Below are 17009 nucleotides of genomic sequence, written 5' to 3'. Positions count from 1 at the left end.
TTATATATATATATATATATATATATATATATATATATATATATATATATATATATATATATAAATATACACACACACATTATATATATATATATATATATATGTATATATACACAAACATGTATGTATGTGTGTGTGTGTGTGTATATATATATATATATATATATATATATATATATATATACATATACACACACACACACACACACACACACACATATACACACACACACACACTTATAAGTTAACATTTTTATAGTAATATTGTTGTAATGTTAGTTAACAGGATAGTTCACCTAAAAATGAAAATTCTCTCATCATTCATGCCATTGCAGATGTGTATAGCTTTCTTTCTTCTGCTGAAGACAAAGGATGATTATTTAGAAAAAAATATCTCAGCTCTGTGGATAAGAGACAGATCAATATTAAAGTCCTTGGCTTTTTTTAATTATAAATCTCCACTTTCACTTTCAGATGTGAAACTAAACAGGTGCCACATGTGACTTACAGATGTAAAATTGGAGATTTATAGTAAAAAAGGACTTAAATATTGATCTGTTTCTCACTCACACCTATCATATCGCTTCTGAAGACATGGATTAAACCACTAGAGTCTTATGGACTACTTTTATGCTGCCATTATGTGCTTTTAAGAGCTTCAAAGTTCTGGCCTCCATTCACTTGCATTATATGTACCTATAGAGCTGAGATATTTTTTTAAAAATCGTCATTTGTGTTCAGCAGTTGAAAGAAAGTCATACACATCTGGAATAGCATGAGAGTGAATAAATTGAGAATTTTCATTTTCGGGTGAACTAACCCTTTTAGTCATTATTTTAAACAAAAGGGGTGTAACAGTTGATTTTCTGATATATAGATCAGTTCTGTTGTCAATGATTGTCAACTAACAAACACCATGAGTGTTCAACATCACATACACCAGAGGTGTTCAAAAAAATAATAGCGATATACATCCAAAATTAGCACCAAAAGTCATTCAGTGACAAGTCAAATATTTGTTCACCCCTCTTAGCGTTTTGCGCCGAAGTAGATCACTAAAAAGCATTTGTGTGAAGGTGTCTCAACACGTAAATACTGTTGCCATGACAAGTAAATATCTCTGATGAGCTATTCAAGAGATTGGATAGATTCGCACCATTTTGAGTAACTCTCAAGTGAGATTGCGAACGTGTGCATGTTTGATTGACAGACCGCGCGTGCGCACACGTACTGTGTATGAACGCACGTGCAGACTGACCACAGCTCTCATAACATCAGCCATGCAAATATTATTTGTTTTTGTTTTATATTTATTTAAGAATTACTTCTTGCTGTTGAATACCCTCTCTAACATGATTCAGCAATGTAGAGAACTAGCACAAATCCTCATGAAAATGGACATCTCACAATTCATACAGAGTTGTTAGGCTGCTGATAAATATATTCCTGATGATGAGATAACCCAGCCGCAAAAGATCACACAAGGGACGCATGTGGTCCGCGGGCCGCGTGTTGAGTAGCGCTGCTATAAACTATACCCATTTATAAACACCACTGTAAAATATCGACGGTCCTTCACGTTTGCATATGTGCTTGTACACTGAGGGAATCCCGGAGTTTTCGTAACGGGAAACCCCACTATTGAAGCGCAATTCCACTGCAGGTCGTGATAGAAAGGTAAGAAAACAAACACAGCAACAACTCTGGAATATCTGGAAATACAGATTAAAATAGTGATAAACACTATGACACATATATTCTGATTCAATACGTCGCGAGCCATCACGTTATAATCTAGCTGCATCAAGCGCGCACGCGAGGGACAAGCGTCCCCATGCCCAAGTGAGCATGAGCCGGGATGCAGTTTCAATCTCTCCCCCTTAGATAGGGACACTTTGCGCAACTCATAGAAGAGGCGCTGACCGCACAGAGAAATGCCAGTTTCGGAGTTTGTACTTATTTACATGACCTGCTTCCTTTTTATTTGAACTTTAATAAAGGATGCATTAAAGATGTAATGCTGGGGTGTTTCCTTTAAAGACGCTCTGACATGCAAGTTTTGCTTAAGCGGAATGTCAGCTCCGGCTCCGCTTTTTCACAATGAGAGTGCTTCTGCATTTACTTTTTTTGTATTTTTGTATAATTCCCTAATACTTTGCGATTTACGTCACCTGAAGCTGTTGTGTGTTTATTTCCTCTCCTCAATCAGGTGCAAGCTGCGGTTGGTGCTCCTCTCACGTGTCCTTATTAGAGTTTAATGTGATCTCATGTTAAGTTAAATGAGATCAAACGATTATTCGACAACAAAAAATTTTGTCAACACATTTTTTTGTTGTCGACAATGTCGACTAATCGTTTCAGCCCTAGTGTCCATGTAAATGAAGTCAGTGAATAACACCTTAAATTTGGGTCTGTTCCTTACACAGAGCTAATGTATGACTTTTGTATATAAACACAAATTATATGGAATACTTTTATAGTGCTTTTGTGTCCTTTTTGAAACTTGAACGCTTCAGTCCCCATTCATACAGAAAAAAACCCAATAACAATATTTCTAAATATGTGTTCCATGGCGAGTAAATTATGGCATCATTTTAATATTTGGGTGAACTATTCCTTTAAAACATAGCATGACAGAGGTCAAAGAGCATGAAATGTCATGAGGTCACTCACATTATTCTCGTCTTCTGTCCGCACTTCCTTTAGCACACGTCTGGTTCTAGGACTCGCCATTTACTCTGAAACAAAGATTTAACATGTAACAGCAGGGCACATGATTAAGCAATAAGGTACAAGAGGCTGTGCTAGTGTGAATATAGTCACAACCAGGGTTGGGAGGGCTACTTTTAAAATGTATTCCACTACGGATTACAGAATACATGGTGTAAAATGTAATTTGTAACGCATTCCATTAGATTACCCAAGGTGGATTACTTCTTCAGCACATTTTTTTTCACTTGTTTTGACTATAAACACAAGTAATCGATAGCTCTTTGATATCATCTGCTTTGTGCCACTTCATTAACATACAATACACCCACAGTTTGCATGCATATGCCCACAGAGAGCGCAAGCACTCCCACTTGTGCTTTGGACAGGCACGAAAATTTCGCTTAGAATTAGCGCTCTCATGAAAATTTGATTAGTTGCGGCACACATGCGTGCCTAGTGTGGTCTCAAAAATAGAGCCCTGTGTGTTTAACTCATCATATGTCTATTACTGAGACAAATAAAAAAAGGCACTTAAAAGGGTCATGAAACACAAAAATAAATTTTAACTGATATGTAGCCTATGTTTTGTCCAAGATTGCAGAAAAAAAGATGGTGTGAATTATTCTTATTTAGAAAAGGGCTGCCTCACCCGCACTGCTGGTAGTTATGCCACTGCTCAGGAGTTGGTAAGACATGCAATGTTTAAGTAGAGAAAGATGCAAGCACACCTCCAAAAGTTTCTTTACATTTGACATGGAATAATTTGCAGTGGACAGGATATGAAGTTTTGGAAAGCAGAGTTTACAATGCACAGTAAATGTTTTTGCCCTGTGTAAAAGAAAAATGATTTCTGTAAATCCAGTAGTCAAATGCTGAATGAGAACATATTCACTGTAATTATAGTCAGCTGGCTAGTGGCTGGTATCAGGTCTGTGTGCACAAATTCACAACCCTCTTCTGAAAACACTTACTGAATGTATATCAGCAGCAGTATGCTGTATTAGAATAAAACATTTTTAAAGATTACAAAAATAGGGGATCAACAAATTATGAACAATTTCTTGCCATTGCCTAATTAATATAATGTAATCATATCCTACATAAGAAGAAACTAATCTGATTATGAGTATTTTAAAATGTACTTGTACTTGAATTTTGTAATCTGATTACATAATCCAAATTAAATGTAATCTGTTAACCCCCAGCACTGTGTATATTTATTACTTGATTCAAGTATATTTTTTTCTGAATTCAATGTCTCAAAACTCTTTGCATATAACTGTTATGGACAGCTAATACTATATCAAGTCAAGTCATATTTATTTGTATAGTGCTTTTCACAACACAGATCGTTTCAAAACAGCTTTACAGAAAAAGATGCTGTAATATCTGTAGCTTCTTAAAGTCCTCTTTGTGCAGTTTAAATTAATAACGTCAGGACTGTACAGTGCGACATGTCACGTGCTATGAAAAAAATCGGTTTGTGCGATGAATGAATTTACCACAGTAGCACCCGTGCAACATAGTTTTGCATGTATGAGAGACAGATACTTGTTTGTGTGAAGTGAGAGTTTGTTGTATGCTTGTTTGTGTGCGAGGTTAATGGATGGCGCATCGCTATTTTACTTGGTAGTTGTACTCTATTTTGCGATTAAAAATCATGTCCTGGCTGCGTAGAATCCATACATCCAACACCAATTCCCACAATTCCTAGGGAACAATCCCATAGTTCCTATGCAGTTGCCTCTATGCCATTTCCTCAGCTAGTCAAGCAAGTTAGATGATGACAGGAAAACCAAGCGGTATTTTCAAGTGCTCAACCAAAAACCCAAACGAGCCAACGAGGAAGAAACGAAAGAAGCAACATTGCCAAATGAAATTAAGGGAGAAACGAAAGGGAAAATGTATAGATACAATGCCGAGTGGAAAAAAGGATTTTCCTTGGCTAACTTTCGATGCTAAACAACAGCTCTTGTTCTGTTGCTGGTGCATGATGGAGGCTCCAGAAAAGATTAGAGTAGACAATCCTCATGTAATGGGTAAAAGCATTTCAAAAAGGGATAACCCAAAGATGTTGGTTGGAAGTGTTTGTGAAGTCTATCCCGAATTGACTGCAGAAGTGCACGTAGATTATGTGTCCTTTTTATTTGGCTGATGAAAGCTTAATGGTTACTGTGTCTTTAAGAAAAGTGCATCACGTAACACCAAAAGACATGGCAGTTTTTGTTTTGAGAGCTGTGAATGTGTACCATACCTTACTGTCAATTTTGTGACAAGAAATCAAAATCAAAAAGAAAAAATATTTCTTACCACTGGCCTACGAGTAAGGAATGTTGATTTCAGTTTTGCAAAGCCAATATAGCTAGGCTATCTACCTTACTTTTCAGTGTAATTAGGGCGCCGCCATTATCAACCTTGAATGTGGGCCTCTTCCGTTATTAGCCACCTCCAGCCATTTCAGTGATACAAAAATACTAATATATACTGCTTTATATTGCAGCCTGGCAATACGTGTTCATATTATTTAATTATTTTCATAAACATTAGTTTGGAGCGCATATAGTTTTACCGTTTATCGCATTTTGCCATCGTTTTATCACACGCAGTTATACAGGCAGAATGAATGAAAGATCAGGTGCTGACATGGATAATCCTCAGCAGCTCCATCTGTCACGCCTACCACAAACTGTACACAACCAGGAGAGAGGAGAGAGCAGAAATCTGCTGGGAAAATGCTGCTTCAACATTCTTTGCACCAAAACTGCAACTTGTTTCATCTTGGCAAATTAATAAACACATTATTCTCTCATTATTCTTGCCAGAGAGCATTCTCTCTTTCTTAGCGGTGTAAAGACACACAGATCTCGCATATAGCATGGCTTATGAAACATCGCCTTTGAAAATAAATAAATAAAGGCATTATCGGAGGTTATGAAGGTACATATGAACGGAGGTTTACATGGAGACAAGAAAATACTGCAGCGTCACGCTCTCGGTAAAGCAAGCAGATTTTATTATCTCTTTAATACAACACACAGCAACAAGTAAAAGATTTACTTTTTTACTATAAATCTGACGTTAGCAAATGATCTGACATTAGGATATTATTCTGCAAAATCATGTGGTTGTGTGGTAGTTTATAATCCCATATGACTTAATTCTGGTATTATTATCCTTGTAGTTATTTACATTACAGTCAGTGATGGCAGAACTTTGTCACACTTGCCGGAAATAAACCTGAAATATAGCTGCAAGCAGCAATTACGGGGCCAAGCACAACAACGGAATGTAAGGAAGCATCACTGGACATCACTGATCATGACTAAGAAAAGCAGTATAAAAAACATAGGAAGACATGCTTACATTTTAATAAAATTAGTTATAACTTTTGACACACAGTTTCAATTTATATGGTGAGGTCAGGGTGTGGTAATTATGACACAAAGTTTTATGAAAATACAGCAAAGCGTTGCTGAGCTACAGCCTCATGCTTTTTGGCGACTTGCCATCAAATTCATTAGAGCACTATTCGAGAACCGTTTCGTCTAACAAAAACCTTTTGATAACTTTTTTTGTCATGACTCATGAGTGACCCTAGATAATACACAAGAAATTTTGTGCGAATTGGACATCCGGTCTAGAAGGAGTTCGAAAAAGTAGGTTTCCAATTAAATTCAAAATGGCGGACAGGAAATATGGCCAACCATGGCAAATTTGGCATCAGCGAATTCGGCATGACCCAAGGAATCTAAAGAGAGTAATGACAGGACGATAGGTGAAAATAATCAAATGTTACATGCATTTAAAAAAAATAAAAAAAATAAAAAATAAAAAAAATATAAAAATTATAACTTTTAAACACTTTATAGGTAGCCACAGGCCATACTGCCAATGATACACACTGAGTTTCGTAACAGTATGCCAATGCGTTTGTAAAATAGAGCATTTTATGACAAAATTCAAAATGGGAGACAGCCAAAATGGCCGACATAGAAATGTATATAATAAGGAATCTAAAGAGACCAACCTCATATTTTTAAGCCAAACAATTCAGAAGTTACAAACTAAAATATCCATTTTTCATATCTCCTGACCACTAAGTGGTGCTGTGCAGGTACCCTCAAGTCATGATGGCTATGACATATACCAAGTTTCGTGTCAATATGCCATAGCGTTGTGAAGATACAGCCTCACATACATTTTGGCAAGCTCATGGTCAGATTTTTTGAAGCGTTATTCGAGAACGGTTTGGTCTATCAAAAAGCTTTTCATAACTTTTTGTCCCCAGTGACTCTAGATGATACACACTACAAATTCCATGCAAATCAGACTTACGGTCTAGGAGGAGTATGAAAAAGTAGGTTTTTCAGAAAATTTTAAATGCCGTAAAATCTAGTTGGCCGGAAATTTAAACCATGCATTCGACTCAGCATGAGCCAAGGAATCAAAAGAAAAAACTATTTTAATGGCAACACCATTCAATATATCAAAAATCTGTTCACAATTTAGCATCTTCAATGTCTTGGCATAATGTTGCACAAATTTGGTGCCAGTCACATGAATCCCATAGAAAGAGTATTTAAAAGTTCAGAGCCAGAGATTTTCAGAAAATCCAAAATGTCCATGTTCCTGTTGTTCAGCTTTATGAGAACAATACATGTACCAAGTTTGGTGACTCTAGGTGAAAATGGGGATGCTACAGAGACCCCGTTACACACCCATTTTAAAGGGGGCACTACAGAGCCCCCCCCCACCCCCCCACAAGCCCATGTGTGAGCTTTTGCCCAGTCCTAATGGCCGATGACTCTGATGTGTGTGCAAAATTTCATGAAATTTTAAGCATGCTAACAGCCTCAAAAACACCCAAATATAGGAAGGAATAATAAAAATTAATGCGTTGCCATGGCAACCGCATTTAAGATATCAAATTTTCCTTTACAATTTTACATCAGCAGTGTCTTGATTATTATTCTAAAGAATTTTGAAACAATTAATGTGAACACAAGAGGTCTATTTCAAAGTCTGTTCAAAGTGCCATTCTTCCTGCTGCCAGTTGGTGGCGCTATGACTGTGACCCATAATAGCCACAATGTGATCAGCCCCCATTTCCAAACAAACTGAATTTATCAAAATCACACAATGCACACAGAAGATATAAGGCACTTCCTGTTTTCCATTTTTTGCCATAAATGTATTGCTTCATCATGGCGACACCGTTCCAAATATAAAATATCTGTTCACAATTTAGCATCTGCATTGTCTTGGCATGATGTTGCACAAATTTGGTGCCAGCCACATGAATTCCCTAGGAGGAGTATTTCAATGTTCAGAGCCCGCGATTTTCAGAAAATCCAAAATGGCCGACTCCCTGTAGGGCAGAGCTAATCACTGTACGAAAGTTGTTTGGCTTGATGAGAATTATATATGTACCAATTTACATATGTAGAAGCAAAATTAACAGTAATTCCAGTGTAAGTCATCAGTAGAAAAGAAGCCGTTTTTCTTTTGTTTGGCAATTTTTTTTCAACTTGTGTCTGGACTTTAAAGGATTCAGATCTCTTTTTTGTTCAATTTAGCTGCAAGACATCAGTCCACTTTTCATTCACATAGTTATTTTTTGGAACCCATTCAACTTAAATATTATAATTTGTAAACAAATGATAATAATAATAATATATTATAATAGTAATATATAGTAATATATCTCAATCGTGCACCTTTTGTCACAGATCCACCGGTCTCTCTCTCTATTTCTTCCTCACTGCAGTCACAGCGCTCACTCCCCCCTGAGTTCTGATTACACGCATCTGCATATCATTAGTGGCTAATCAAGGACTGCATATATACCCCGCTTTCACACACACTCTTTGTCTGTTCTCATTGATTGGTCTGGAGTCTCAGAGATACTTTCTACTATGTCAAACATACCGGTCTTCATTACTGCCTGCAAGTATCATAAGACTGTTGCGAGTTATCTGTTCATCGTGTCTTTACCCTGTCTCAATATTACTCACCTGCTGTTTGCCACTCTGCTCAACTTCATTTACTCGCAATGTTTACATCACTGTTTCAATCATCTGTTCAATAAACCCTGCTACTGAGTTCATATCTCTGCCTCCATGAGTCTCTCTGTGACACCTTTAACTTTTATACCCTCACGCTTTTATTTTGACATTCTGAACTCTCCAGGAAGTCCTGTATGTGTCTGTTTGTAGACAAGTTCACAGTAGTTCGCTTCTTATTCAAATTCTGGTAAAAAACAAAAAGCACCTCCAGTGCCATTCTAAATTCATATTATAAGTGAACCAAACTATTGAGCATCTACATCTGAAATGTTGTTCGTGAGTAGCGCTCAAATATTGCGCACTGCGTGAAGGATAAAAATAGCCGCGAGTGAAAAAAAAAGCCATGAGTGTGTGTGTAAACAGAGCAGCGCCATTCAATAACGCGCTGGAGCGGTGCGTGCATTTTATATATTTACTTATTAAACAACCTTTTGTGATTCACAGAGCTATTGCACGTCTTCAAGTGGCTCTGAATAAAATTCACAAGTCATATGAACTACTTTTTGTTTTAATGGTTCTTTTATGTCATTTTTTGAGCTTGACAGTAATGAACATGGCGAATACACAGTATCGGATTTGGATTGGGCTCGTCGGCCCGATACCCAATCCGTTTAAAAAAGTCTGTATCGGAGCCGATACCGATCCAAGTATCAGATCGGTGCATTCCTAGTTTTCACACGTTAAGTACCCCAAAAGTACCAAAAACCTTGAAAAGAATAATAATAATAATAATAATAAATATAGCTGCAAGCAGCGATGACGAGCCCAACCACCATGGATCCATTTCCACTTGGTGGCTTTCCGAAAACAATACATGAAGGACACAGCAACAATTCGACATTAATGTAAACTTTAACCATAATCATACAATGTGTAATAGATATATGCCACCATTCCAGTTTGACTACAACTTCATGTAATTTAATCCGTTGCCATGACAACACTATTAAAGCTTTCAAGCATCCCTTCAAAATTTTCCATCAGCACTGTCTAAACAATTTAAGCAATTTGGGTAAATGTAAGAGGACTATTTCAAAGTCTGTTGATGGTGCTATAACCGTGACCCACAATAATCACATCCATGTGATTAGCCCCCAAGAAAAAACATACAACTCAATTGTGATGTAAATCACACACTGCATGCAGAAGATATCAGACACTTCCTGTTTCCCTATTTTTGCTATTAATTTAGTGCATTGCCATGGCAACACCATTCAATATTTACAAATCTGTTCGCAACTTAGCATCTTCGATGTCTTGGCATAATGTTGTCTAAGTGTGGTGATAGTCTCATGAATCACCTAGGAGTATTTAAAGGTTCAGAGAATTCAGAGAATCTATCTATCTATCTGTCTGTCTATCAATGTTTAATTGTTCATTTAATTTTTTTTTGCTAACTGATTAATTTTAATTTTTTCTATAATTGAATATAATAATTTATTGAAAAAATATGTAGATCTAATTACTATATTGTAATGACGCAATTTACCATTTTATTTATCCTTAAATTAAATTAACAAATGTAATTCAAGGCATTACGTGTTAAGACACTAAGTAGATTTTAATATGAGCACAGAAGTCCTTTAGGCTTGTAATTCTGTTGCAATTCTGTGGCAATAGGTTTCAATTTATTTTATTGTTGCATTTTTTCTCCGTTCACTGTCAAAATAAATTAAGTACATAAACTTTGAATCTGCATTCGTTATTCATACGCACAACTGTTTAAATAGTCTCTAAATTAATGTTGGGAAAATGAGGACATAAATTAGGTTAGAATACTGCATGTTCGCCCATAGAATAATTATTAAAAGCAAAATTTACCAACAGGTTACCAACAAACAGCTAATGATCCACGACGTTGCCACAATGTCGTCATGACGGTCTGGCACCGTTCCAAAGTTGTTGTGGCAACGAATCCAGGAATTTCACTTTTCCGTTTGTCACAACATAATCAATTACATTGTCACGGCAAAAGTTTGGTCATCAAATTACGGTGCAGTTAGGAAATGGCCATGTAATTTGGCTAGCTGGGATTACAAAATGACAATTTGCTGCAGCTTTTCTAAAATTTTGCAATGTAATTTGTTGCATTTTTATTTATTTTTTGCAGTATATACTTCTGTAATTGTGTTAATTACATTGTAAATAAAAATACATGTATATATTTTAGTGCATAATAACTGAATATGCAGTTAGCAACCAAAAAAACAACAAAAAAAAACAAAACAATAATTTACAAAAATACCATACATTTAGGTGAAACCTGTGGGTATTGAAAGACCATTAATTATTTTTGTATTACAATTTTCTGCCTCAGAGAATGCAAGAAAACTTATCTAAGGTTTAAATAGACATACAATAAATCTGTAAACCAAAAACACAAATGAGGATACAATAACTAGGCCTGTTGCCATTATTACATTGTCTGATTTTTAAATCTGGTATATGGCCATATACGAACAAATACAATTAGAGTTCATATATTTGAGCATTTATGTACTCATTTAAATTCCACAACATTACATATATGAAAGTAGTCATTTTTGTCATATTCTGTATATTGCATATATCTATATAATTGACATTTTTAATATCAGTAAAAACATTTATGAACATTTACTTCCAGTATACAAATGTTCAGCATATATTGCCATTTTCAGATTCGTGGCCTACTGTATTAATAGCACTTCAAATTCTAATCAAATTTTATTACACAAATAATGGGGATTTTAAGTTAATGATAGGGATTCTTTGTATAAACGCGGGTATTTGTGTCTCATTCGCAGCATGCAGGGTGAAGATTAAACGCTAGCTGTGATGTATGTGTGCTGTCTGAGGCACCGCGAATGTTTAGAAGGATTTTGATAGTGAATTCACAACGTGGAGGAGATGCTTTCACTGTTACTATGGAGATGATACAAATGGCAGCTGTGCATTTGGAAATGTTGTGACTGCTTCAGGCTTTTCAAGCATTTGTTTTGCCACTGTCAAACATGAAGGAAAGCGATGGGAATCCCTCAGATGAAAGGAATTATAAAAAAAAATAAAATAATGCAGAGATTTGTTGAATTTGCAAGATTGCAAAATAGGTAGTGTCTAGAAGGGATCCCTCTTTCGTCAACTTCTCGCACATGCGCAGTCTGTTATGTATAGTCTAAGTATGTTTAACTGTGTTTATCAGTTAACTGTGTTTATCAAAAGAAAGACATATAAAGTTAAAGATCAGTTTAAGATGGCTAGCAAAATAACAATGGCATGCTCATGATACACGGCGTTTGAAGTCGCACAGCAATGATGATGGCTAGTAAAAGATTATTTTAAATGGTTTGATAAAAAGTCATTCAAATACATTTCTAAAATAAATATTTAACTTAATAAATCTGATAACTTCATCTCTATGTGTGCTATTGTCGGTCATGAGATATTGTAAGTCAGTGGTGAAGTACATCAATCAGCTCTGGTAAAAGGAGTCTGAATGAGTGGTCTAGTGGCAATTAATTAGCCCACTGCATAAGAGGTTAAAGGTTCTAATCCGTCCATATGAAATTATATATTTTAATTAAAGATTGCATCCACATCTCAGTGGATGTACAGGTGCATCTCAATAAATTAGAATGTCGTGGAAAAGTTCATTTATTTCAGTAATTCAACTCAAATTGTGAAACTCGTGTATTAAATAAATTCAGTGCACACAGACTGAAGTAGTTTAAGTCTTTGGTTCTTTTAATTGTGATGATTTTGGCTCACATTTAACAAAAACCCACCAATTCACTATCTCAACAAATTAGAATACATCATAAGACCAATAAAAAAAACATTTTTAGTGAATTGTTGGCCTTCTGGAAAGTATGTTCATTTACTGTATATGTACTCAATACTTGGTAGGGGCTCCTTTTGCTTTAATTACTGCCTCAATTTGGCGTGGCATGGAGGTGATCAGTTTGTGGCACTGCTGTGGTGGTATGGAAGTCCAGGTTTCTTTGACAGTGGCCTTCAGCTCATCTGCATTTTTTGGTCTCTTGTTTCTCATTTTCCTCTTGACAATACCCCATAGATTCTCTATGGGGTTCAGGTCTGGTGAGTTTGCTGGCCAGTCAAGCACACCAACACCATGGTCATTTGACCAACTTTTGGTGCTTTTGGCAGTGTGGGCAGGTGCCAAATCCTGCTGGAAAATGAAATCAGCATCTTTAAAAAGCTGGTCAGCAGAAGGAAGCATGAAGTGCTCCAAAATTTCTTGGTAAACGGGTGCAGTGACTTTGCTTTTCAAAAAACACAATGGACCAAAACCAGCAGATGACATTGCACCCCAAATCATCACAGACTGTGGAAACTTAACACTGGACTTCAAGCAACTTGGGCTATGAGCTTCTCCACCCTTCCTCCAGACTCTAGGACCTTGGTTTCCAAATGAAATACAAAACTTGCTCTCATCTGAAAAGAGGACTTTGGAACACTGGGCAACATTCCAGTTCTTCTTCTCCTTAGCCCAGGTAAGACGCCTCTGACATTGTCTGTGGTTCAGGAGTGGCTTAACAAGAGGAATACAACAGCTGTAGCCAAATTCCTTGACATGTCTGTGTGTGGTGGCTCTTGATGCCTTGACCCCAGCCTCAGTCCATTCCTTGTGAAGTTCACCCAAATTCTTGAATCGATTTTGCTGGACAATCATAAGGCTGCGGTTCTCTCGGTTGGTTGTGCATCTTTTTCTTCAACACTTTTTCCTTCCACTCAACTTTCTGTTAACATGCTTGGATACAGCACTCTGTGAACAGCCAGCTTCTTTGGCAATGAATGTTTGTGGCTTACCCTCCTTGTGAAGGGTGTCAATGATTGTCTTCTGGACAACTGTCAGATCAGCAGTCTTCCCCATGATTGTGTAGCCTAGTGAACCAAACTGAGAGACCATTTTGAAGGCTCAGGAAACCTTTGCAGGTGTTTTGAGTTGATTAGCTGATTGGCATGTCAAAATATTCTAATTTTTTGAGATAGTGAATTGGTGGGTTTTTGTTAAATGTGAGCCAAAATCATCACAATTAAAAGAACCAAAGCCTTAAACTACTTCAGGCTGTGTGCACTGAATTTATTTAATACACGAGTTTCACAATTTGAGTTGAATTACTGAAATAAATGAACTTTTCCACGACATTCTAATTTATTGAGATGCACCTGTATATCTTAAGTGGGGACACATTTGTTTGCATTTTTCTATGGGATTCGACTAGAAAAGAGTGCAAACTGTGGAACTAGAAGCAACGAGGAGCGCTTACCGCCCATTCACAATTTCTCAAGTACATCACTGTGGCATATAAGTTGCTATCTTCTTAATACTGTATAATTAACACTTATATTGTTTAAAATTAAAAGCAGTTCATGAGCATGCCCTTGTTATTTTGCTAGCCATCTTAAATGGATCTTTAACTTTATATGTCATTCTTTTGATAAACATAGTTAACTGATGAACATAGTTACACATACTTAGACTATATATAATGTATGAAAGAGGGCTCCCTTCTAGACACGACCCGCAAAATCCTGGAGGGACTGAGAAGTGGTATTTTGGGAATCATACAACAATGGAGCTTGGCTGTCCTCTATTGGACATTTCTGGTACTGCGTCTGAACAAGTTAATTGCCACTCAGAAATGGGTTAGACATATGGCTTTGATTTTCTAGTATTTTTACATTTCAGTTAATATTTTTATTATATTTTATTTATATTTAAAAAAAGATTGTGCAGTACATTTTCATTACAATAAACTTAGACTTCTACAGCTTATTTAACTTTAAAAACTGCTTTCACTTGCACAATAAATTGCCATGGCAACAGTATTTAAGATATCAAATATACCTTTACAATTTTACATCAGCAGCATCTTGACATTATTCTAAAGAATTTTGAAGCAATTCATGTAAAAACAAGAGGGCTATTTCAAAGACTGATAAAATTGCCTTACTTCCTGGTGCCAGTTGATGGCGCTACGACCATGATCCATAATAGCCACATAAATGTGATCAGCCCCCATTACCAAACATACAGCTGAATTTTCAAAATCATACAATGCACAAAGATATAAGGAACTTCCTGTTTCACATTTGTGCCCTTAATTTATTGTGTCGCCACGGCAACACCGTTCAATATATCAAAAATCCGCTCGCAATTTAGCATCGTCAATGTCTTAGCATAATATTGCTTAAGATTGGTGCCAGTCACATGAATCCCCTAGGAGGAGTATTCAAAGTTCAGGGCCTGCAATTGTCAAAAAAATGCACATTCAATCCAAAATGGCCAACTTCCTGTTGGGCGGAACTAATGACTGTAATTTTAAAAGTTGTCCAGCTATGTAGCAAGTTTGGTGACCGTAGAAGAAACTGACCCCACCACTTTTGTCAAAAGGTGACGCTACAGAGCTCCCCAGCCATGCTCATGTGTTAATTTTGCCCAGGCCTAATGGCCGACAACTCTGATGTGTGTGCAAAATATGAAAATTCAAAAACATGTGAATATTCATAAAAAGGAATAAAGACATTGAATGCGTTGTCATAGCAACACTGTTTAAGCTATCAAGAATCCCTTCAGGATTTTAAATCTGCACTGTCTTGACATTATTCAAAAAAAAATTTGAAGCAATTCAGGTAAACATAAGAGGGATATTTCAAAGTCTGTTAACAGTGCCACACTTCCTTCTGCCAGTTGTTGGTGCTAAGACCGTGACCTAAAATAGCCATACCAATGTAATCAGCCCGCAAGGCAAAACATTTGGCTCAATTTTTATGTAAATCACACTATGCACGCAGAAGATGAGACACTTCCTCTTACTTTATCACTTCGCCATGGAAACACCGTTAAATATCAAAAATCTGTTCGCAATTTAGCATTTTCAATGTCTTGGCATGATGTCGTCCACATTTGGTACCTGTAACATGAAATCCTTAGGAGTATTTCAAATTCCAGAGCATGCGTTTTTCAAACAAACAATCTAAAATAGCCGATTGATGAGATCTATGTGTGTACAAAGTTTGGTAATGGTAGCTCAAAAGATATGTGCTACAGAGCCCACTGAACATGCCCATCTTCTAGATGGCGCTACAGAGCTTTTTGGTACTTTTTTACGGCGGTTTTAAAGCAGTGGCTTCTTCCTTGCTGAGCAGCCTTTCAGGTTATGTCGATATAAGACACGTTTTACTGTGGCTATAGATACTTGTCTACATTGTATCCTCCAGCATCTTCACAAGGTCTTCACAAGGTCCTCTGCTGTTGTTCTGGGATTGATTTGCACTTTTCACACCAAACTATGTTCATCTCTAGGAGACAGAATGAGTCTCCTTCCTGAGCGGTCCCATGGTGTATATACTTGCATGCTATTGTTTGTACAGATGAATGTGGTACCTTCAGGCATTTGGAAATTGCTCCCAAGGATGAACCAGACTTGTGGAGGTCCACAATTTTTTTTTCTGAGGTCCTGGCTGATTTCCCATGATGTCAAGCAAAGAGGCACTGAGTTTGAAGGTAGGCCTTAAAATACATCCTCAGGTACACCTCCAATTCAATTCACCTCCTATCAGAAGCTAATTGGCTAAAGGCTTGACATCATTTTCTGGAATTTTCCAAGCTGCTTAAAGGCACAGTTAACTTAGTGTATGTAAACTTCTGACCCACTGGAATTGTGATATAGTTAATTAAAAGTGAAACAATCTGTCTGTAAACAATTGTTGGAAAAATTACTCATGTCATGCATTAATAGATGTCCTAAATGACTTATAATATTTTTTATTTGTGAAGTGTTATTTACTAAAACCAGAAGCTCTCCCGCGTGAAATCATATCCTGGTTCATTGCATTGTCCGCAAAAAATTTGCATACTCAAAGCCTGGTGTGACCGCCCCTTAAGTCACACTGACAGAGGTTGTATGCGGCAGGTCATCCCGACTTCCCTTCAGCCATTTAGCAGCATGTCAGACACGCGCCATGAAAATTACCTCAGCATCTACACATCATATCATGCAGTATTTGGCCTCGTTTAAAATGGGAGAATGTGCTTTAAGTAATCGTAAAAGTGGTGCAAGACAAAAGACCCTGCTGACCTGAGCAAGTATCAATCTCTTCTCTCCTCTTTTTCCGCTAGTGTTTCTTCTGCTAAGATTGATTATTACCAGGCCTGGGTAGCTCAGCGAGTATTGATGCTGACTACCACCCCCTGGAGTCACGAGTTTGAATCCAGGGTGTGCTGAG

The 17009-nt window shown here is 36.8% G+C and overlaps 1 protein-coding gene across 8 annotated transcripts in view; it reads right to left on the bottom strand.

Annotated features, from left to right (window-relative positions):
- arfgap1 (ADP-ribosylation factor GTPase activating protein 1) overlaps positions 1-17009 on the bottom strand; it is a 78671-nt gene that overhangs the window by 41695 nt on the left and 19967 nt on the right. For all 8 annotated transcript variants that reach the window (XM_051672339.1, XM_051672341.1, XM_051672343.1 and 5 more), the window contains exon 2: positions 2674-2738. In XM_051672339.1, coding sequence (XP_051528299.1) covers positions 2674-2733 — 60 coding nt within the window. In that variant the 5' untranslated portion in view covers positions 2734-2738. The remainder of the gene's footprint in view (positions 1-2673; positions 2739-17009) is intronic.

The sequence above is a fragment of the Myxocyprinus asiaticus genome, chromosome 35 (assembly GCF_019703515.2).
Source record: "Myxocyprinus asiaticus isolate MX2 ecotype Aquarium Trade chromosome 35, UBuf_Myxa_2, whole genome shotgun sequence".
Taxonomy (NCBI): Eukaryota; Metazoa; Chordata; class Actinopteri; order Cypriniformes; family Catostomidae; genus Myxocyprinus; species Myxocyprinus asiaticus.
This window is presented reverse-complemented; position numbering and strand designations above follow the sequence as displayed.